This window comes from Anolis carolinensis, chromosome 6 (assembly GCF_035594765.1).
Source record: "Anolis carolinensis isolate JA03-04 chromosome 6, rAnoCar3.1.pri, whole genome shotgun sequence".
NCBI classification, from domain to species: domain Eukaryota; kingdom Metazoa; phylum Chordata; class Lepidosauria; order Squamata; family Dactyloidae; genus Anolis; species Anolis carolinensis.
In genome coordinates, this window is record NC_085846.1 from 9781848 (window position 1) to 9807125 (window position 25278).

A 25278-nucleotide genomic window follows, 5' to 3' on the forward strand; every position below is an offset into this window, starting at 1 on the left:
CATAAAACAGAATAAAACAACATAATAACAGAGTATATGGCAACCATTGAACCAACAACCAATGAACCTGAAATAACAGGTTTCTAATATTTAGGTGAAATGCCCAATTATTGAAAAATAATTATCAAAGGAAATGGAACAAAATTAAAAAGGATTTTCATAATTGGAAAAACCTGAAAATCTCCATCCTAGGGCGGATTGCGTTAACAAAAATGAATATTTTACCAAAACTGTTGTACCTATTTCAAAACCTACCAGTGATGAGAAATAATAAACTATTTCAGGAATGGCAAAAGGAAATCACGAAATTCATTTGGAAGGGGGAAAAAGTCAAGAATTAATTATACAATAATGACAGATGAAAAAAGGAGAGGAGGATTTGGATTGCCAAATTTAAAGTTATACTATGAATCTTGCGTGTTAGTGTGGGTTAAAGATTGGGCAACTTTGAAAAAAAAATAGCATATTGGCCTTAGAAAGTTTCGACCTGAGGAGAGGATGGCATAGCTATCTGTGGTACAGCAAAAGACTGATTGAGAAAAATTTTGGAAATCACTTCATTAGGTCCTCACTAATAAAAATTTGGGAAAAATATAAGGAAAGGATATATAGGAAAACACCCCTTTGGATCTCACCTTTAGAAGCCAACCAGAAAAAATTCTTGGGATGGACAAAATGGCCGAAATATAAGGAAATATTAAGAAAAAAGGATGGACAATATCAATTAAGACCGCAAGAAGAAATAAAACAAAAATATGACAAAATATCCTGGTTCCAATATGCTCAAATGAAAGAACAATTCGGAAAAGATAAAATATTAGGATTCAATGAGACAGACAATTTTTGGGACGTCCTAATGCAAAATGACAAAAAAGAAATCACAAGAGTATATAAGAAGCTACTGGAATAGTCCACTGAGACAGAATATGTGAAATCATGCGCTACAAAATGGGCTAAAAATATTGGTCGCCCAGTTATGATGTCGGAATGGGAAACAATATGGATTATAAAACAAAAGTATACTTATGCTTCGGACTTACAAGAAAATTGGCTCAAAATGTTTCATCGATGGCATATTACCCCAAACAAATTAGCAATAATGTACAAAAATACAGACAATAAATGTTGGAAATGCAAGAAGCAAGAAGGGTCATATTTTCATATTTGGTGGACATGTTCAGAAACAAAAGCGTATTGGAAAGTTATTCATGAGGAAATACAGAAAATACTACATAAATCATTCCCAATGAAGCCGGAGTTTTACCTACTCGGTTTGACAGAGGATATTATGAAAGTGAACTCAAACGAGGATAAAATATTTACATATGCAACAACAGCTGCAAGAATGACTTTTGCTAAATATTGGAAACAAAGAGATATACCAACTAAACAACATTGGTTGGAGAAACTGAATGAAATATATGACATGGACAAATTAACATATTTAATGAGAGTAAATAGAGGAAATGCAATAAAACCAACCAATTGGGAAAAATATGAAGAATATAAGAAAAAGTCAAAGTAAAAATAGAAAAAGGAGAACCCGAGAACACTTAAAATAAATAAATCTAGTCCAGTGCTTGAAAAAGGGATGAAGACGGAAGGGAAACCATCCCACAAAGAATAGAAAGCGGAAGGACATTTATTATTATTATTTTTATATCTTCCTTCCTCTTTTTTTTCCCCTTTCTCCTTCTCTTTTCTTTCTTTCCTCTCCTCTCTTATTCTACCCTTTTCCCCCTACATCACTATTTCCCTATGATATTGTTTTTTAATGTATGTACACGTGAGAAAATTTGAATAAAAATCTAATAAAAAAAATATTTAGGTGAAATATCAATCTCTTGTTTTGGAATTTAAATCCATCGGTTTATGTTCTAGTAAGTTCCCAAGGAGCAAAAAACAAGTTTCCTCAATTTTCTACAATATATTCCTCCGGGGTTTATGATTTCGAGATCCTTACCCTCTAAGGCCCAGAAGGTCTTGTATATCACTTCTTGTAGCAGATGCTTAGATGCTCCCACTGCACCCAAGACTCCTGATCATCTTACCTCGTGTTTCTTCATCCCTCAAGCCGCTGCGATGCTCAGCAAAGCTTTCAGGTGTTAACACTGCTACCGAGCTCATAGTTTCAAACCCAGATTTGCGCGTTTCCGGTATTCCACTGGTTTTAGCAAAAGAAAGAAGATAAAAACAGTAGTTAAGCGCTAACCATACTTCACAGGACATCATTCAACTGGCCCAGAATAGTCATACTCTATCCTCTGAACTTGCCTTCTGCACCAGAGCTTAGAGAAGTTACTCTTTTGGACTACAACTTCCAGAATTCCCCAACCATGCTGACTGGAAAACTGTGGAATCAGTAGTCCAAAATCATGACAGCCAAAGGTTGGGAACCATGATTAAGAGGTTGAAATAGATGTGTGGGAATTTATAAACCTCGATCTAGGCTTTCCGAATGCCACATTTCTCACCCTTAGGGGCACTTAAGAATAGCATGCCACTATGTTGCCCACTTCTACTTCAAACAGATACCAATTCTCAATGCTTAGTAGCCACACCTAAGTGACTGGAATGCAACTCCAGTGCAACACATCCTTGTTTTGCCCACAAAAGAAAAGATTACAGACTTACCTGCAAAATGGTCAAAGGCCAGAAGGGTCCGTCCTGAACGAGGCTACCTGTGGCGCTTCAGCGTGACGGCGGTTTTGGTCCTGGAAAAAAGATTGAAGCTCTCATCATAATTCGGACAGGGCAACCTACATAGCAGCCTGAATCCTTTTTGCCACTGAATGCCCCTAGTGAAAACAGAGGGTGATTCAATGTGTGTGTAGGCCTTTTGGAAGTCATTTTGGATCTTTTCACAACAGTAAATGGCCTAGAAATCAACTTCAAGACATAAATTATTAAGGGAACCCCTCAAAATATGTTATTTGGGGACAGCACCACCCTCTAAAAAAAATCAAGCAACAAAGTCTCAAAATTGCACTGAAAGGTTATATTTTCCCCACCCTGTTCTGCACTAAAATTGAAGTCTTGGCCAAAACTTGTCACTGCCTCTCAGAAATAGAAAATGTTTGTACCAATCTGTAAGACAAGACAAAGAGATATGAAACTTTTTTGCTTTAACAAAGAAAGCAAGTTGAGCCTGCTTCCCAACTCTTAATATGTTATTCGGGTAACTTTTGTCTGAACATGACTTCACATGACGCTGGCACAAAACTTTGCAGATTCAAAAATAAATAGTTATTTGTGCAGTCATATGCGCTGAGATATTTTCTCCAAGCAACCAGAATTTCTTTCTGGCTTTATGGATGAAAGATCTGGGGTTTTTGTTTTGTTTTGTATTTTTTTAAAAAGCCGCAAACATCTATTCAAATGTAAATAATCAAGACTTCTTTGCAAGGCTGCAAGAGGGTGCTGATTACTTCTCCCTAGAAATGGAATTAAATTCAGCAATGCCTACAAAAGATTGTATTTAGGTTCTGTGTAGTTCTATCCACTTGCAGCCATTTAATAGATGCCAAAAGTAAGCTAAGGGGGAAATATCTAAGCTTCTAGTACTCATCATGATCATAAACGAACAAAGCTACCAAGCTGTTTCTAAACATTCTGCTGTATTTTTTAGCTAGAAATAAAAACTCTCCACAGTTGGTGAAGTAGTTCTGGAAAGAGAGACACCGTAATGGCCTTAACCATTTTTGACATTCAGTGGAACCACTACAGCTTTGGCTGCCACACTCCTTAAAGAAAATCTGAACTGCAGGGAGCTTTCTTCTCAGAGCAACCAGAACTCTTAAAAAGTTTTTCAGGAATCTGTTAAACTGAACGCAAACAATAAAGATTGAGTATCCTTTACCCAAAATGTTTGGGACCAGAAGTATTTTGGGTTTTTTTAATTTCAAATTTTGGAATACATGTATATGCATCCGTACATAATAACAAATCATGGAGAGTGGACCCAAATCTAAATGCGAAATTCATTTATGTTTCATATCCACTTTATCCACACAGTCCAAAAGTGACGTCAGACAATATTTTTAATAATTTTGTGCAGGAAACCTAAGTTTGTGCACATTGAGCCACCAGAAAGCAAAAGTTTCACTGTCTCTGCCATTCAAGTGGCCAATGTTGGAATATTTCGGTTTCTGGAATTTCAGATAAGGGATGTGTAAACATTAATAAAATTGAGGCCAATGTTTTAAAATTCAGATTTGGGGATTTTTGTTTTTCCTGGAATGGAGAGCCAGTCTAATGGGCATATTTCAGAAGGAGGAGGAGGAACAGGCAAAGCCACCTCTGAATATTCTTTGGCTAACCATCAGAGAGCAAAGATGTTCCTATCTCAGCAACTCATCTGGACAATTTCTGAGTATTTTGGAATTCTGGATAAGGCATGCTCAGCCCATGTGTAACTGGGATTATGAGGCTCTTGCAGGCAAAGAGTAATGCACACCTCCAGCACTCTCTTGGATGTACCACTACTGTAAAGACACCACCCACATGAGCTGTGTTCCGCCCTCCTTGCTGAAAGACGGATCCCATTCACCAACAGGCAGGCCACCCGCTGAAGGGGAGGTCGTGTGGCCCACTGCTCCCAACCCCCACAAAGCACACGCAAGATAAGGACTAAGCCGCACAGAGCCAGCCTATGGCGAGGATTTGAGAGAAATCCTCTTAACGGAACCAGGAAGGAAAGGAAGAGCACTCAACTTGCCACGGACGGTCACCTTTGCGTCAGAGCCGCATCCAACAGGCAAAGGTTGCTGCTGGGGAAAAAAAAGAGAAACAACCCTCCAGCATCCTCCCAGTATCTATCAGTCTAATCCTGGAGCATACAGTACTTAAAAACAGTATATAACCTTTAATTAACTTTTTTGGGGAACCGGAGATTTAAAAAAGTACAGGTTGAATATCCCTTATCTAAAATGCCTGAGATGAGAACTGTTTTGGATGTCTGACTTTTTTAAAGACTTGTATTTGTGTATATATATATATATATATATAAAATGGGAGATGTGACCCAAGTCTAAACACGATATTCATTTATGTTTCATACATGAATCTGAAGGTAATTCCACACCATATTTTTATTCATTTGGGGCATGAGACTTTGTGAACACTGAACCATCAGAAAGCAAAGGTGTCACTTTCTCAGTCACTCACATGGACAATTATAGATTTGGGGGTATTCTGCAATACCATATAAGGAAAGTTCAACCTACAGATATGAGAAGTGAAAAGAAATAAATATAGATTCATGGACTGACAGCTCTCTCTCTTTTTTTTGGAAACGCAAGATGTTGCAGGACCCATGCTTCACATAAGGCATGGGTCTAGTTTATAAGAGGGCAGTGTTTACTCCAAGTTTAATGGGATAAGAAGTTGGCTGGACTCCAGGGGATTTGGAGTCTAACAAATCCAGAATGCATCATGTTAGGAGGCATTAAAGTAGATGATACAAGGATGGATGAATGAATGGTCTGGCGATGGATTTCAATTCCCAGTGGCCATGCCAGCTTGGAGGGCGGGGGAATTCTGAGAATGGCCTTCCAAAAAAGTAACTTTCACAAGCTCAGTGAAGGTGCCCTAAAGCAATTGTTCATTCCAGCAGTAAATAGGGTCAGACATGCCTTGCTTTAGAAGCTGAAAGGAAGTAGTTGCGAAGCAGTGCTACTCCCAGGTGAGTAACCAGCCAGGAAATAAAAAGCTAATGTCCATTTGCCCAAATATGGTTGCTAGAGTCAAAGTTGGAGATGATTTCTAGAAGATGTAGTTTTACAGTGTCCAGCTTTCTCTGTCAAAGAGTACTAGTGTCTCACCGAGCTACAACTTTCATGATTCCATAGCACTGAGCCATAGCCATTACAGTTGCATCGAATTGCATTAATTCTGCAGCACAGAAGTATGCTTAGAATTTAATTTGAGAAAGATAAATGATCTCCCTTTCTGGGACATACTAGTCACTAGTTCGAGGTGGAGGGGAAACTTTGCTGCCTTCGGGTTTGCCTTCCTGCCCAAGCGATACAGTCCTAACCTCTGCACTGTCATTTCGTGGGAGAAAACACTGAATTTCAGTTGTTGTCCTACTGTGCAGCGTTTCCCTCAACTACTGCTGCACTGACCGAGTTGCAACCTCATCTCCTTGATGCAATCCGACAGTACAGGAGCCTCTGGCCATCAATAAATAAAGAAGAGAGAGACGAGCACTAAAAACACAACTGAAGACGGAACAGCAACTATTTCCTACTTGCAGGAGGAAGAACTGACAAACTTTGAGAGCCTGGCCTTCCAAGAGATAAGGGAGAACAATGAGCAAGTAACTGGCATAGGGTTGTAGTCCTCAAGGTATGATGGAGAGTCAGAGAATCTACAAAAATTGAATAACTTCATTCTCCAAAAGTGCTCAAAGCACCATCTCATTCAAGCCAGGGTTGCAAATGCCTCCAATACTCAACTTATAGCAAGGTCACCAGCTTGAAATGGAAGCTTTATAATTCCTGAAATGGCGCATGGGATAACAATGCCACTTTCCAAAAGGACACCTCTTGTAGCAAAGCTTATGGGAAAGCACAGTAGCATGACTGCTGTGCTGTATGTTGGGAGATCCAGGATCAAGCCTCCAATTGGCATGTGACTCTCTCTCAGCCTGTTCTATGTTGCTGTCAGCATAAAGAGGAGCGGAGGAGACTGATGAACATTGCTTAGAACTCCCTGGATGAAGGGTAGGGAAAATATCTAACTAACTATTATTAAATAAATTAATGCTTGAATGGGATGTTTGGAGTAAAATCTAGCTAGCATCCTGAAGTAAGATAGGAGGAAGAGGATTATGTAGCCATGGTATATCATGTTGTTGTTGTTGTGTTTAAGTCATATGGCAAACCTGAATGAACCTACAATGGGATGTTCTGGGGCTGAGAGTGTGCGACTCACCCAAGGTCACCTAATGGGCTCCCATAGCCAAGTGGAGAATTGAACCCTGGTCTCCAGAATCATAGCCTAAGGCTCAAACCACGATGCCATGCTGGCTATCAAACATACAAACACTCACTATTCATAGGATTCTCTGTAAGCGTTAAGAGTGCGGTTTTCATGCCAAGTTGCAAATCATGCATCTTATAATGCCAAGACAGCGGAATAAAAATTTGATCCAGTTTGACTAAGTGTTGCATCTAACTCAGGTTTCCACAACAGGTCTATTCTTGTTGCACTGCAAAAACCCACAATTTTCTGTTACTTCATGTCCTCTTGATATTTCACATCACTGCTCATGGAAAGGGCTGGTTTGCACCATATATTCACAGGATGAATATTAAGCCATCTGCCACCCACCTCTGGTCCAAGTCCCACATCAGCTCCTGCCATCCTGCCTCAACTACCCTAAAGCACCCTCTGCCAAAGGTGCATATCCCACCTGCTCTCACAGGTCGTAAAGTGCTTCAACACACTCTCCATATGACCAACTATGGAGAAGAACCATAGAAGCCCCTTGAAATAAGCTGGACCACTCCGACTCCAGTTTGATTATGTGGTCACTTGGCATCCAAAGTAGCACAACTTAATTCATTTGGCACTCTCTCAATCTCTCCAGCCATCATGTATCTGGCTGGCACCACAGACAAAAGTTGTGTAAACACCAGGAGGCCAAAAAGAAATTTGGGGGCCAAGTTGACATTACCAGCCGCGGAACAGAAAGGATCTTGGCTAAGGAAGCAATATTTCCTTTTTAGCTCTGGAAAGTCTTGCCAGCCATGGCTGTGTTCACTGCGGCATATAGAAGTGAGCATGTGGGTTTGTTTTCATTTTGCCATGTAAATAGCCATGTGGCCAGACAGCTGAAAACTGTATGGGCCATTGTTATAATCAGACTGGTTTCTACTGATATTTCTCCTCGGGCATTTGTCAGATTAATACTTCATGTAAACCAAAAATGGGAAACATATGTTTTTTTTCAGGAACTGAGGGTAAATAGCATTCCACTGTTGATGCTGATTGGGGGTTAATAGGAACTGCAGTCAAATATCTGGAAGGATGCATACTCTATAGTCTAATCTGATTTTATCCCTTCAACTTTTAGGGACACAGATGATGTGCAATTCATTGAGAAATGTAACTGTTGCTGCTTTTCCAATGAAACATCCCACAGACTGTTATTCTCTAGAAATCAACTTGAGAGATGTTTAAATAGTGGATGCATTAGCATTTTTCAGGAATGCTCTAGCTGTATACTTCTGCATAGCCAGGTTTGGACTGATGGTCATTGTGGTCCCTTCCTATTCTGAGGGACTAGTCTTCTAATTTGTGTCACACCACTACCACATTTTAGGCATTCTACTTGAAGGCTGAGGATTAAATTTTGCCTTTGCATTTGCAAAGAAAACCAACTGATATTCAGATCCTGGAAGGTGCTCAATCTCTGGAAATTTTTGTTGCTTTTGAGAAGATGTTTAACACAAACACAATTTTTAGAGTAATTCTGAAGCAAGGTACTCAGTCATTTAAATCTAGGATGATGGTTGAACACAAAAACACCCGGAAATAGTTTTCTTGGCCTACTGAAACCTACTAACAATGACACCTGAAACAGAAAACAGTATTCTCAGAAAACATTACCTTTTGCAATTGAAACAAACTGGAGGACTTAATGAGCAGCAAACAGATCTCCTGCCCTGGTTAGGAAAATTGTTTGCTACATCACAGAGTGGGCATCAAGGGCAGCTCTGCTGAGTTAAATCACATTTTGCCTGGTACTACTGTCATTCTTCATGGGTTCCCTAAAACACAGACAAACTCAGGAAAGAAACACACCTGGTCAAGCCCCATCCGAGCATAGTCTCGGGGCGAGACCTATAGACATCTGAAATTGGCTGAAATCTTCCTATGCAGTACAATTTCAAAGCCTACACCCCATTTAGTCCCTATCAGAACAGTTTTAAGATTACTGTACTTAAGCACTGACTCTACATGCAAGCTATTCATTTCACAATTACATTTGTATCTCCATCTTCCTTCTATCTTGGAGCATAAATTATGCCGAAGGGACTCCCATATCCAAACAATAGCCATTCCCAAGGCTTGCTTCAATAGGAATGGATGGTACAAAACATTCTCTCACATTTTAAGTACGGTACGTGTCTTTGCACAGGATACTTTTGGTGCCAAAGTGTGGAGAGGGGATATAACATTTCTGGAAAGTTGGAAGCCATGGAAGAGGGAGACATTTTTTTCATTTTTTTTTCCACAGGAAAAAAAACAGATTCCCTCTCTCACCATCCCTCTCCCCCCCCCCCCCCCCCCAATAAAAAAACTGAAATATCAGCACCTTTTATATATGGAAAGTGAATTTGTTATTTTAGAAACATAAAATGCCCCTGGCTTGGTGTAAATGTTTTTTACTGATATATCAAAGCTGTAGTTAAGTAAGCATAGGGTTCAGCATGCATCCATAGGCTGTTTGGTATAAAACCCTTTAGCCAATGCTCAACGGCTGAGAAACTTTCCTGAATACCTTTGTGAATCAGAAAGTTTAAAAAAAAACATAGAAACTTCCAATGTGAGTTAATGAGATCCCATGTCATTTGCCCTAAAGTAAGAACACAATCACCACAGGGATCTCCATCCTCAAGATAAGCAAGAGTTCAAAATACAGGGACTGCTTTGTACTTTGAGAGACATTAACCACAGTTTTGGCTTTTGGAGGGAGAGAGAAATGATGGACAAGCATTGTGTTATGAAGCCTTCAAATTCTGGGCAGACCCTACCTGTAGTTAGCATAAAGCATAGCATAGATTATTTTTCTTTGCTGAGTATTGCAAGCCTAGAAAGTCAGTTTCTAGGTTTGTCACAACATGGCAAGGGAAGTCAAACTGGAGATATCCATGACATGTCCCAAACATAAGGTTCATACCTGAGCAAAGCCGAATCCATAGTTTGCCATCCCAAGACTCTGAGTCATTGACTGCAAATTATAGATCTAGTTCTGTGCAGCTATAAACCTCAATGTTTGAATCTTGTGACCAGGAAGTTTCCAGAGGGGACCTTACTGTCATGAAATGTATAAATTCGGGGAGAGCTTATCAACCTGTTGCTTTCCAGCTATGTTGCACTACATATTGTTGCTTGCTGCCAACAATAGAAAATCGTGGATCCTCCCACTTCCACTTGCTACCAACTCTAGAAAATCGTGGCTCCCTAAACCTGGAAGAGGCCACAAGGTCTCAACTATAGCATTCCTGTGGGATGTCCATCCAAGTTCTGCTTTAAAATCTCTAAAAGACAGTTAACTCATTCTACTCCCAAACATCTCTTACAGTTAGAAGTTCTTCTTAGGTGGAATCAAACTGAAAAGGACATGTTGGAAGTTAGGATAAGTGCTCAACGTGTGACTCTAAATATACAACTGGGTGAGATATCCTGTTCTGCTTTCAAAAACCAGTCATATCTTTGCCACTTTGTGTTGTGTTTATCTGTTTTTTGAAGATAGGGAGCCCCAGAGGGCACGGCTGGAACAACTGAGGGAAGGAGACAAACAAATGATCAAGAGCACACACACATACACACATATATATAATGAATACATATCAAGCAAATTAATGCATACTGAAACTAAAGTACACTATGACCCCTGTACCAGAAATATGTTTCAAGATGCCACCACCATGAGCATCTGAAACTACAAATATTAGCAAACCTTATATTTTGATTATACTTGGGCTGGAAGCATACCATAAAATAGCACTGGAGGACCTAAAGAGGCACACAGAAAAAGCTGGAATATTTTTTGGAGCATGGGTAAATGAAACCATGGATATCAAGTCCAAAGATAAGGGAGTTGAACTGTAGTGCCAAGGTTGAAAGCAGTCCATAGCCTTATCCTATGCACATCTCACTTTGCCAAAACAGGTAACATTGCTTTCAACATCCATAGTCAGATCTCACCTTTAGATTTTACCTCATTTGTTTTATATAATTGCTCGATGCAGTCCAGTATTTCAAGACATGAATGATAATGGACAGAATGGCTCCTGGGACTCTGCCTAGCAATTTATTCAAACCAACATAACCCTTTGGGTTTCCATGTATACCTATGGGACAGAAAGACACAATCTCGCACAAATTGTTCTTCTACTTTCTCATATGGAAAGGGAACACGATGGATGGTTGAACTTGTTCAGAAGCATCAGGAATCCTCAAGCTATTCAACTGCACACAAAGAAGCAAGACAGAGAATCACACAAAACACAAGCTATGCAAAGAAGGAGTATGACGGTCATTAACTATTGTTTAGACATCCCTGCAGGAAACCTTTGTCTACCATACAGTTTCCTGTACAATGGACTCTTCATTTTTGTGCCCAGACCAGCACACAGGGAAAAAAACCTGCAAATTAAAAAAGCTATTTTACTGGGGAGAACAACTTTAGTAATCTCTAGATCAGGGGTTTTCAAACTTTTTCAGCCGCAGAGCCCTTTTTGAATCACAAGTTTCCCGTGGGTCCCAATAAATGTTTATATATTATTATTATATATAACATATATATATCAGGCAAGGGCAAAACACCCCCAACAGATGGCCACCCAGCCTTTGTAATAATAATAATAACAATAGTTGTAGTAGTAATAGTAGTAGTAATAATAATACAGTAGAGTCTCACTAATCCAAGCCTCGCTTATCCAAGCCTCTGGATAATCCAAGCCATTTTTGTAGTCAATGTTTTCCATATATCGTGATATTTTGGTGCTAAATTCGTAAATACAGTAATTACAACATAACATTACTGCGTATTGAACTACTTTTTCTTTTAAATTTGTTGTATAACATGAAGTTTTGGTGCTTAATTTGTAAAATCATAACCTAATTTGATGTTTAATAGGCTTTTCCTTAATCCCTCCTTATTATCCAAGATATTCGCTTATCCAAGCTTCTGCCAGCCCGTTTAGCTTGGACAAGCGAGACTCTACTGTAATAGCAGAAACCCCGGGAGCCACCCAGTCCAACCCCCTCCTACCATGCAGGAAAAGCACAATCAAAGCACCTCCAACAGATGGCCATCCAGCCTTTGTCATAATAATAATAATAATAATAATAATAATAATAATAATAATAATAATAATAATAATAGGAGCAACCTAATAGGGCATTCAGTCCAACCCCCTTCTGCCATGCAGGAAAAGGACTATCAAAGTACCTGCTGAGTGGTGGGAGGAAAATCGGGTTTTGGAAGCAAGGAAAGCAAGGGGAAAATTCTCTGGGCAGCAAGGGAGGCGGGGAAAGGGCTTTTGAGGAGGAAGGAGGTGAGGAAAAAAGGCTTCTGGCAGAAGGGGGGCTGGGGAGAAGAAAGAAAGAGGAGGAAAAGCTTGGAGGTGGATGCGGAGGAGGGAACCGCAGAGCCCTTCAGTATGCTTTGCAGAGCGCCAAGGGCTCTGCGGAGCACACTTTGAGAACCTCTGGTCTAGATCATTCCCAGAGATGCAGAAGCTAACTATAGAATTGTACTAGACAACCTAGAGAGAACATATCAATCAAATCTGTAAATTAGGAGTGCCAATTGTACATGCCAGAAAATGTGGAGCTATGCAGTTTGAGACCTTATGAAGCTCAAAGTAAAAATAGTGACTATCTTCAAAAGCTGCTGAGCAAGGAGAATATAGGGAGTGATATGTGGGATCTAGTCCATATTTCCAAGAACCAAACCACAGCACTTCCTGAAAATGACACCCACCAATGGTTTTGGCCTGCAGTTCCCTCGACCCGTTATGATGACAAATTGTGAGGGTTTGGTTGACCCAAAGTCCAAAATCTCTAGAAAATACTGTCCCTAAGGAGTCTCATGAGATCAAACAAGGGAGGGTTTCAAAATGTGTTGTTGGGCAGCAAACCTGAGCCTATCCATGACGAAAATACACACATTGAATAGAATATTGCAATGAAATCACTCAGAGGACAGTGATGCTATGAAGAACTGTAGTGCTGATTCACAAAACAGTTGTACCATTATCAGCCAAGTCAACTGGGCAAGTGGAGTTGAGTGAGAAACAATGCATGAGAAAAACAAGCCACGGGATCATTGTCCTGCTACAGGTTGATGGAATGGCAAATTATCCCCCCCCCCCCCTTTTGCCAAATGGTCTATTGCAAGATACCTGAACCAGGGATGCAGACCTTCCTCAGAGTTGCTAGGCAACAACACACATGCCACATCACCTCAGCCACCACTAAAAGAAGAAAGACACAGAAAACAGGTACAGATTGAGTATCCCTGATTTGAAATGAATTGGACCAGAAGTGTTTTGAATTTCAATTTTTTTTCAGGCTTCAGAATATCTCTATTTGCATGTAAGCCATGAGATAGTGTGGAGATGGGAGCCACGTCTAAACACAAAATTCATTTTATGTTTCATATACCTTTTACACATTATTTTGTAATTTGTAATAATTTTATGAAACAAAGTTTACACACACTGCACCACCAGAAAGAAAAAGGTGTTATTATCTCAGCCAAAATAATTCAAAGCATAAGAATCTGGATATTATTAAATTTGGGAATATTTTGGAATTCCAGATAAAGGATGCTCAACTTTTATAGATGACAACGCACAGCCTACTTGCAACACAGAACTCTTTGGAAACACGCCTTTGCCTACAACTGGATCTGACCAGAGATCCCAAATTGGTCTGCAGGGTCTTGTTAAGGCTCAAACAAAAACAGAAAGGGAAACAGTGCTAATGTAAAGGCAGCCTCATATGTTCACTCTCTCCTTTCTGCTGCCATTATACTGTATTCACTTTTGCAAAAGCCAAGATGTGGAAAACATTGAAATTTTCTGACAAAGAAGGAAGGCTAAAGGAAAATTAATGAGCAGCACATTTCCTTTGAGAAGGTTGGGCTAATAGTCCTTTTGCAGCCATGATAGACATTACTAGGGAAAGGAGCTGAAAGTAAGACAGCAGAGCAATCCCCTAATTAATTCAAGTAAGTTATGTGACCACAATCAGAATACAGTGGGCCTTCCACATTCACTGGGATTTGGAACACAGGAGCCCTGTGAAAGTGGAAAACCCATAAATAAAAAACAAAAACAAAACATTTTTGTTTAACCTGAGAGAACACCTATCTAGCACCTAGCTTTAAAGCCCTAGACCAGTGGTTCTCAACCTGTGGGTCCCCAGATGTTTTGGCCATCAACTCTCATAAAATCTAACAGCTGGTAAATTGGCTGGGATTTCTGGGAGTTGTAGGCCAAAAACACCTGGGGACCCACAGATTGAGAACCACTGCCCCAGACAGTTCAGGTCCAGGCTATTTGGCTGACTGTGTCCTCTTGTACGAACCTGCCCAGTTCAGGACATCTTCAGGAGAGGTCCTTCTCTCAGCCTCACCTCCTTCTCAAGCTCAATTGGTGGGAAAGAGAGGGCCTTTTCGGTGGCTGCCCCTCAACTCTGGAACTCCCTGCCCAGGGAAGCCAGAATGGCCCTCTCCCCACTGCCCTTCAGGTGGCCAGTTTAAACCTTTTTATTCAGGCAGGATGTTGAAGGTTTTTAAGATTGCCAGGGACTGCTGTGATTTTATGTGTTTTCAGTATGTTCAATGCTGTTTTAATACTTGTATATTTTAAATTGTATTGCAATGCTTTAGTTGTGAACCACTTTTGAGTCTCCGTATGGAGAGAAAAAGCAGGATATAAATAAACATAGTAGTAGTAGTAGTAGTAGTAATATCTAGAAATCTCTAAAGTCCTTCAGTATGGTTCTATTCTCAATCTCTTCCAAAAGAATTGGAGAACTTAAAATACCTAGAGAAGTATTCTCTCTAGGAATCTTTACGTCCTTCAGCACAACTTGATGGTCAACTTTTAGAGGAAGTTGCTGATATGTAAAATCTCCAGATTCAGAAGTATTTCTATGAACTGCAATTGTGGAGAATGAATGACAAGAGGTGGCCTTTACCTATGAAGCACTGTTTTGGAATGTTGTAGAAAAGTAGTCAACAGAATTAGGGAGTAGTGATTTAAGTATTGGAGTATGACTCCGGAGGCCGTGTTTCAATTACTCACTTGACCATGGAAATCCACTGAGGGACCCTAGGCAAGACACATTCTTTAGCCCCCAGAAAAACCATCATATGGTTGTCTTAGGATCACCATAAGTCAAAAATAACATGAAGGCACACAAGTCAAAAGAATTCTGGATACAGCAGACCTTTGGTTTGATCCTGTAAGGAACTGTAATGGAAGCAAACTGAGACTAAGTGATGGCTATGCTTGACCTTATGGGTTCAACCACAGCCAATGTCTGCTTCAGAAACTATCAAGAAGCAATAGCTGAGGCAATTTTAAGAACTAAGGAACAAAACTCCAATGTTGTTTTCCAGAATCACTCCTTGTGGTAGTTTCCTCAGGCTTCTCAAGAGTCTTGCAACTTCAAGTGTGTTTAATTGGACTCCACTAAGAGGTCTCAGAGGACCACGCAGGTGCTGGTGCTAAAAGCAGCTCTTATTTTCAAAAGCAAATTGGGGGGGGGGGGGGGTCCTATTTCTCTATCTGAATCGAAATAAAGACAAGCAGCCGAAAGGACAAGGAACAGAGTGTAATGCTTTATTGTAGGCAATTACAATGGACACCCTGAAGACATGGAGAACCCCCCAAACGATATGTCCCTGATGGTAAACATGTGGCCATAGGCCTTACTTTCCTCTCTAAAACATAAAACAGCCCAAACTTGAATTCTGCATATCTCTACATTATTCATTGTGATTCTATGGTCAATTTTGATAGGATGCTGACTACAGAAACACGGTAAAGGACTTTAAAATGCCTAGAAGAGTTCTCTCTAGGAATCTTTAGATTCGCCAGCGTGATTCCATGGTCAACCTCTGATGATAGTTAACTACAGTCGCACTGGAGGACCTAGAAATTCCTAGAGAAAATATAATAATCAAATCCACAAAAGCCCTACATCAAGGCAGGTGAAAGCCAAAAGGAGCCAAATGACAGGAAAGAAGAAATCATAAACCAATTGGACCAAAGCAACCATTCATAGTATCATATATTTCTGTGTGTCTGACAAATTCCAAGTTATATTAGATTTTAGATACAACTTCCAAAAAGTCTGGTCGCACAGATGGCCACTTTATGATACTAAAGCACTGCCAACCTTGGCAGGAGTTTACGGCATGCCTGGAGCGCAGCCAGAAGGCAAGGAGGACTAGCTCCCATCTAGACCAGCAATAAGCAAAATCCAGTTTCTTACAAAATGTATCTAAGAGAACAATAGGCGCATTTGGTGGGAGCTGTAGAAATTGTCTTGTGGAACACTGGAGTAACACTATAGTTCTTCAGAAGCTTATCACAAAAGCTTATTTTCTTCAATGTAACAGAATTACTCTTTGGGAGAACAACTCCCAGAAACTCCCAATCAGTACCACCATGCTGACTAAGGAGACACAGTACTACTAACATCAATTAGTAATACAGGCAGTCCCTGCATAACAAATATCTGACTTACAAATGACTCATAGTTAAGAACGGAGGTGAGACAACAGGAAGTTAAAGAAATCTATCCTTCAGAAGGGAAATTCACTCCTGAAAGAGTTATCATTGTGAAAAGGTGTCTCCAATGGAGTTTTCTCATCAATCCTTGTTTCCACAACAAGCCAAATTTTTCAAAATACTGACATTTTTGAAGAGTAGTCTTAGAGATAATTAGATGTTTCTGGACCTAAATTTTACTAATTTGCTTATTTTGGAACTCTATGGTCAATTCCTGCTAAACATTTTTGTGACAAGAGTTGTTCTGGAGGGGTCTGCCATTGCCTTTTTCTGAGGCTGAGAGAGCAACTTGTCCATGCTGACCCAATAGGTTTGTGTGGCTTAATGAGGATTTGATCCAGTCTCAGGAGTCACCGTGCAGCACTCAAATCCGTACCTCATGCTGGCTCCTCTAGAAGATAGTAACTTATATTTTACATATAGATGTACCACATTCCTTCTTGAAATCTATGTTCCCACTGTGACAGACCATGTGGATCCAGAATAGGTTTTCTCAGTCATTTACAGACCGACTGCCAAGACTCTACCCTTGGAAGACAATCATAGTCGGCCCCAAGTGATTGCCTATGATAATGATAACATATACATATATATGTACACACATAAAGAAACTTATCTGATGGAAGAATTTACGTTTACTAAACACACTGACATTTCTACAGAAAAAAACATGGAAAAAGATGCTGGAATAATATTTTAGGGCACTGCAAATATTTTCCTGTGGTAGAGTACTTCACCAAGCCTCTCTGATTTTGCTGTCATCTCCCAGTTAAATTTTTATACACTTGTCTCCACAAATCTTACAGTTATAACTTAAGTACTACAAAATGGACCAGCTGTACAATCACACCCTTTTGCTTCCCTCCAGCGAAACAGTGGAAAGGGCAGTGGTGGCAAGCCAGTTGTTTCTTGGAGCTGCTAGTCTGCCATTACAGATCTTCTCACTGACCAAATGCAATTTTCAGCAACTGACCTAAAGCCATTCTTAAGACATACGTCTTGAAAGAACTGTACTAAGCCTGGTGTTCACACCTAACAGTAGAACAACCCCTCCTATTTCCAATGTAGGTGGGAATTTTCATTTGCTGTTTTCTGTCGAATAAAAAAAAACCCTACAAAGAAAGTATGTTAACATATTAGGGAACAATTCATTTCCTTTTTATGTTGTAGAGTTAAATGCAAAAATAACACACATACAACTGGGGTGGTCCATTCCCACCTTGCTGGTATATTTAAGCAACCAATATCCTGCTCCTCTAAATTCCCAGAGCTATTTGAAGCCATCATATCTACCAATTCTGTATGCATGGATTCAATCAATGGTTTGAAACTATTGCGCTCAACAACAAAAAAGGAAAATCTTAATTTTGCCATTTTATATAAGAGGCACCATATTACTGTGCCACTGTATTTAATGGGACTTGATCATGCATGCAGTTCGAAATTGAAGGAGGGTCCTGGAACCAAACTCCAGTAGATACGAATGGTACATGGAACACTGTACAGTAACCCCCGAATGTTTGTTTCATTTATATCCCTCATTTTCAATAGTGTGGGACCATGTTCACACCAGTTTACCAGAAGCAGCATAAAATTCAGATAGAAGAGGGGGAAAAAAACAATGTAAAATAAATGGGGAGGGATAGAGAATGCACAAAAATAAAAGGTTGATGGCTGCCTATAAATGACCAGTGAATTGGCAGTTTGAGAAAATCATGTTGTGGGGATAACAGCTTCAGAATCTGGGAGACATCCTCCAATAAGTAATATTTCCAAGTTCTATTACGTTCTCCTCCCTCTGGAATAGAGCAAAGCAGGAGAGGTGGAAGCCACTTGAGGGATATTCTCAAATTGGAGGAGACATGTAAACTTAGTCTAATGGGTGCCTGGAGCCAGCAAGATGGTCCCATGGGGCACAGCAGTAGAAAAACAAGAGAAGAGGAGGTTGGAAGGATTCTCCTGCTTCTCTTGGACTGCCGAATCATGTACAGATTTTGGTGAGACCGAGACCAACAACAGTCCTCCAGATATTGGTCTCCAACTCTCACCATGCCTGATATTGGTTAGAGGAGATGAGTCTAGAAATCCAAGGCAAGCAAAAGGGCCACTACTGTTGCCCACTTTTATTTCAAATTCTCCCCATGTGGCCTGTAGGCCGATTCATGTTATCTCAGTCTGAAAATACCTCGGAGTTTGCCATGATAGGTAACTGGACAAGGGACACACACTACTGAGTCCCTCCACATTTACGATTTTAACTTCCATAGATTTAATATGTTCTCCCTAGGAATTTCTATAGTCAACATCATAAAAGGCGATCGATTAGGGGGAAAAGCTTAATTTTTAATTCATGACTTTTCAACATTCACCCTTAACCCTCATGAAAGTGGAGGAACTACCATATAAAATAAATTCAACAATTTGACAGGAAAGAATATTAGAGCTAGAGCTCTACAATCACCCTCCACCAGGCAGTTTTGATTTTTGTGGATTTCCCCAGCAAATGTGGAAGGGTGACTGTACTAGATCATGACAGAAGAAATCCAATGAACGAAACTCTTAAAATAGGTCTGGAGAATCTGTGGGCACTCTTGATGTTGTTGCAGTGCAATTTGTGTTAGCTCCAGATAGGCTATTGGTGAAAGGTGATGGGATTTGTAGTTCAACAACATCTGAGAGGTAGGCATTTCTCTGCTTTAAAAAAATATAACTCCTGGAACTTTCAAATATGGCAGATATAAACAATAGAAAAAAGAGAATTCAGAGCACTCTTTCCTAGGTACACTTTTCACCAGATGAGTAAGAAATGAACTGGAAAGATAACAGGACATGTTTCAGTGCCACATAAGCTTTTCAACCATGTCCTAACAGACTTCAACAGCTCCAGCCATTTTGTGGGTCCCCTAACACTCAGGTGCATTTCTAGAGCCGGTCTGGGTTTTATTTTCCATGTACGTTGGACTTCACCCCAGAGAATGAGACAACTTACAGCTGCATATGAAATTGAGGAAAAAATTCTAACAGCAACTAAAAGTGCAGTCAAAAAAGGGAATCGCCTGCTTGGCTCGCCTCAGGTCTTTTTGCTTTTGCAGATGGCAATCTTGACCTGAATACAAATATACCACAGTAAGCACCAGAAAAGAGTGGGCTGAAGCTTTCCTCAAGTATATGCATGACCTATCACACAACATTTCTCCAGAAGTCTGAGGCTGCTTAATGCAGCATCAGTGGCAGGTAGGATCATCCAGTGCAGGGGTCCCCAAACTTTTTAAACAGGGGGCCAGTTCACGGTCCCTCAGACCGTTGGAGGGCCGGACTATACTTTTTTTTAAAAAAAAACTATGAACAAATTCCTATGCAGTGCACACTGCACATATCTTATTTTGAAGTAAAAAAAACAAAACAAAACAGGAATAAATACAGCCTCAATGTTAATCATAATCATAATAAAAATAATAAAGACGGTTGGAAGGGACCCCTTGGGCCATTTAGTCCAACCTCTTTCTACCTTTGTGCACCAAAAGCACTAGCAAAGCACCCCTTAATAATTAATTATTAATTAAATAATAATTAAAATACCATTATAAACAAGCAAAGCTTTGGAAGGCACGCACCAGGTGAGGGAGGAGACAGGAGAGGTGTGCGCCTTTCCCTCCTACCCCATGCCACATGCACCTTTCTCAGTGGAGGAGGGAGCTGCTGCAGCAGGAGCCGGATAAGTGGCTTCGATGGGCCGCATGTGGGCCCCGGGCCTTAGTTTGGGGACCCCTGATCCAGTGGTTCCTGATGCCCAATTTAGGATTCCTCTTGGCACCCAGACCAACCAAGCAATGGTACTTGGGGCTGGCAACAAGCCCGCCGTTCTTTTCTCCATGCAGCCTCTATTAAACAAAGCTCCTGCAGCTTTCTAGTTTTCATGATGGATCCAGGGAGGCTGCTGACCAAAATGCCAGGAGATGCTGAAGGTTGAGAGAAACCACAGAAAGCTTATTCATGCCTCATGCTACAACTATGCTGCCAAAATCATGAACACACCCACAGGGCCTAAATGTTTGATCCCTTCCTTATTTCCAAGCCAAGTATGTGTGACCATCTTCAAGAAACACCATATAACCAAAAGACTGAAAATCAACTAATATGTTCCCATCCCTGTTCTCTGTTTCCTATTACATTAAGAAAAATTAGCCATCTGGCAACACTATTTTTCCTGGTATCCAAATCATCTTCCCAACAGCACTATAACAACCACTTAATTACCTAACGGTACCAGATTCTGTCGGAATCTAAGCGGGGCCAGCCATGGATGTGAAACTTGGATGAGAAACAACCAACAAATATCAGGAGCTATAGGCTATGAAATTCATGGAGTCATCATAAGAAAGGCATAACTTGAAAGCATATCTACACAATCTCCTGTAATCTCTTGCATTATCAAACATATCTTTCCACAATCCATCTGAAACTCCAATATGTATTTTTTCCTCTGTTGAAACCTCCCCTCAAAACATCAGACACTCAGATATCAGTGTCTATATTTGCCTTACCCTATCGCACTCTCATTGCAGTTTCTCAAGTCATTCCGGACACAAAAAAACAAACAAACTCTCATTGGTCTCCCAATTACTGGAAATCGTTGTATTGAACTGTTACATCAACAATTTTATCCTTTATTGGGGGGGGGGGGGGGTTGCACAGAACTAAGCACCCCAAAGACACACATCCAACTTACCCCTCAGTGCAGCTTCAATCTCTCTTTTAATCTTTTTGCTCAATCCATCCACAATTTCTCCAAATATGATATCATTATCTATGGTGAATGCCAATGTTCTCGACGTCCAATTCCTCTTTAGCCAGATCCAGAAGACATCTGGTGCCCCAAAACAAGAATTACAGCCCCCCAAATTGCCCTTCTTTGTGGATCACCTGCACATCAGAAAAAAACACGTCTCACAATTCTCTGCTAGAAGATTGCATCATTTCCCTTCAACCTCTTCTCTGCTGAAGAACTCATTACCATCACTGGGCCCCCTTTGAGACATGACACCTCTTCAATCCTCCATGGTAGAGATCCCCAACACCAGTACCTCCTTCTCCAAGGCTCCTTTTACACTGCTATATAATCCAGTTTATCAAAGCAGATAATCTACATTATCTGTTTTTGAACTGGATAATATGGCAGTGTGGACACAGATAACCCAGCTCAAAGCAGATGGTCTACCTTGATATTCTGGGTTATATGGCTGTGTGGAAGGGCCCTAGCAGGGGCCTAAGAAAAACTTCCGACCACCACAGAAGTTCCTCTGAAGCACCACAATTCTTCAGTACGGAAGAAAAGTTCCCCAATCTTAATGCCTCTCTCTCTTTCTATGAAGAACCTCTTTCTGAAGCTTCAAAACCAATCCTCAATGCTAGAGGGAAAAGCCCAACAACTACCTGATCCCACTGAAACACTGCTACTGCCACTTAGGCGCCTTCCACACAGCAGTATAAAATCCCACATTATCTGCTTTGCACTGGGTTATATGGCAGTGTGGAAGGGTCCTTAGAAGTCTTTCTGAAGATCCACACCTCTTCCATCCACCATGGAACTAAGGTATCCCAACCCCAACAAGCAGTTTCCTATTATGAACTTCCTACCACCATGGCAGTCTCTATGAAGCTCCACACTTGTTCAATCTTCAATGCCAGAAAGGCACTGCAACATGAATGGCCCTCTCCCCATGATGAACACTCTACCATAATAAGGTCCCACGTCTCTTCAATCCTCCATGATAGAAAGAAACCTAGCATCAATTATCTCTTCCCAATGACGGAGGGTCTTCTGAAACCCCACACCTCTTAAGTCCTCCATGGAAAAAAGGTACCCAAACACCAATGCCCCTTCATAACAAACCTCTTATATCACTATTTTTTTAATATTTTTATTGAAATTTATATAAAAGCAAACAAAACAATAAATGGACATTGAAATAAAACCCCAAACCACTTATGCATATATAGTAAACATTCTGCACATATTTTCCTTACATTGAAGTCCTTCGGAAGCTTCACACCTCCATGGTCGAAAGGCAGCCCAAAACAGAATCATAGAATCCTAGAGTTGGAAGAGACCTCACAGGCATCCAGTCCAACCCCATTCTGCCAAGAAGCAGGAAAATCGCATTCATAGCACCGCCAGCAGATGGCCATCCAGCCTCTGCTTAAAAGCCTCCAAAGAAGGAGCCTCCACCACACTCTGGGGCAGAGAGTTCCACTGCTGAAGAGTTCTCAGTGAGGAAGTTCTTCCTAATGTTCGGGTGGAATCTCCTTTTTTGTCGTTTGAACTTGTTGTTCCGTGTCCCAGCCTACAGGGCAGCAAAAAACAAGCTCGCTCCCTCTTCCCTATGACTTCCCCTCACAGATTTATACATGGCTATCATGTCTCCTCTCAGCCTTCTCTTCTGCAGGCTAAACAAAGCCGCTCCTCACAGGACTTCATCTCCAAACCCTTGGTCATTTTAGTCGCCCTCCTCTGGACACATTCCAGCTTGTCAACATCTCCCTTCAATTGTGGTACCCAGAATTAGACACAGTGTGATTCCAGGTATAGTCTGACTAAGGCAAAATAGAGATAGCATGACTACTCTGGATCTAGACACTAGACTCCTATTTATGCAGGTCAAAATCCCATTGACTTTTTTTAGCTGCTGCATGACACTGTTGGCTCATGTTCACCTTCCTCCCCACAAGGACACCAAGATCTTTTTCACACATCCTGCTGTCGAGCCAGGTGCCCCCCCCCCCCAAATTCTGTATCTTTGCATTTCATTTTTTCTGCCTAAGGGGAGTATCTTGCATTTGTCCCTGTTGAAATTCATTTTCTTAGTTTTGGCCATTCATCTCTCTAATCTGTTAGGATTGTTTTGAATTCTGCTCATGTCTTCTGGAGTAATAGCTATCCCTCCCAATTTGGTATTGTCTGCATACTTGATGATCATACCTTCTAACCCTTCATCTAAGTCAGACATGGGCAAACTTGGGCCCTCCAGGTGTTTTGGACTCCAACTCCCATAATTCCTAACAGCCTACTTCCCTAATTTTCCTTGCCTACAAAAACCCTATAAAATAAAGTGCCTTGGCTCAGTGATATTGACCCAAACTGCATTAATTCTACAGTGTAGCTCAGGCATGGGGAAATGTGGCCCGTCTAGGTGTTTCTGACTTCAACTCCCACCATTCCTAACAGCCTCAGGCCCCTTCCTTTTCCCCTTTAGCCGATTAAGGGGGAAAAGGAAAGGGACTGAGGCTGTCAGGAATGGTGGAAATTGGGAATCCAAAACACCTGGAGGGCCCAAGTTTGCCCATGCCTGATATAACTCATTAATAAAGATGTTGAACAAAACCAGGACAGAACCCTGCTTATGGCACTCCACTTGTCACTTCTTTCCAAGATGAAGAGGAAGCATTTGTGAGCATCCTCTGGGTGCTTAATTATTATTATTATTCACTTAATGATAATAATAATTTTATTTTTGTATGCTGACTCCATCTCCCCGAAAGGGACTCGGGGCGGCTCACACAGGGCCAAGCCCAACAACACAAGATAAAACACAGAAGAATGAATTAAAAACATTATAAGTCAGCCAATTATGGATCCATCTAACCATAGTTTTGCCTAGAAGTAATTTCATTTCTTACCGGCCTCTCCCCACATCAACTACCCTTTCCCATTAAGTACCCCTTACCACTATTGAGATGTTTCTGAGGGCCCTTCCACAAACACATACAGCCACATAACCCAGAATATTATAGATTCGTAGAATAGTAGAGTTGGAAGAGACCTCATGGGCCATCCAGTCCAACTCCCTGCCAAGGAGCAGGAAATCGCATTCAAAGCACCCCCAATAGATGGCCATCCAGCCTCCGCTTAAAAGCCTCCAAAGAAGGAGCCTCCACCGCAGTCCGGGGGAGAGAATTCCACTGCCGAACAGCCCTCACAGTGAGGAAGTTCTTCCCGATGTTCAGGTGGAATCTCCTTTCCTGTAGTTTGAAGCCATTGTTCTGCGTCCTAGTCTGCAGGGCAGCAGAAAACAAGCTTGCTCCCTCCTCCCTAGGACTTCCCTTTTTTTACATGGCTATCATGTCTCCTCTCAGCCTTCTCTTCTGCAGGCTAAACATGCCCAGTTCTTTAAGCCGCTCCTCATAGGGCTTGTTCTCCAGACCTTTGATCATTTTAGTTGCCCTCCTCTGGACACCTTCCAGCTTGTCAACATCTCCCTTCAAATACGGTGCCCAGAATTGGACACAGTATTCCAGGTGTGGTCTGACCAAAGCAGAATAGAGGGGTAGCATGACTTCCCTGGATCTAGATGCTATACCCCTATTTATGCAGGCCAGAATCCCGTTGGCTTTTTAAGCAGCAGCATCACATTGTTGGCTCATGTTTAACTTGTTGTCCACAAGGACTCCAAGATCTTTTTCACACATACTGCTTTCTAGCCAGGCGTCCCCCATTCTATATCTTTGCATTCCATTTTTTCTGCTGAAGTGAAGTATCTTGCATTTATCCCTGTTGAACTTCATTTTGTTAGTTTCGGCCCATCAAGGCAAATAATCCATAAGATCTGCTTTGAACTGGGTTATCTGAATCCACACTACCATATAATCCAGTTCAATGTGGATTTTATACAGCTGTGTGGAAGAGGGCCTGAATCTCCACACCTCTTCAAACATCCATGGGAGAAAGGCA

At 40.9% G+C, this 25278-nt stretch overlaps 1 protein-coding gene across 1 annotated transcript in view; it reads right to left on the minus strand.

The window, feature by feature from the left end:
- LOC100558432 (vigilin) overlaps nt 1–25278 on the minus strand; it is a 51640-nt gene that overhangs the window by 25844 nt on the left and 518 nt on the right. The window contains exons 2-3 of the mRNA XM_008120388.2: nt 2635–2714; nt 2052–2164 (exon numbers count right to left, since the gene is read on the minus strand). Coding sequence (XP_008118595.1) covers nt 2052–2127 — 76 coding nt within the window. The 5' untranslated portion in view covers nt 2128–2164; nt 2635–2714. The remainder of the gene's footprint in view (nt 1–2051; nt 2165–2634; nt 2715–25278) is intronic.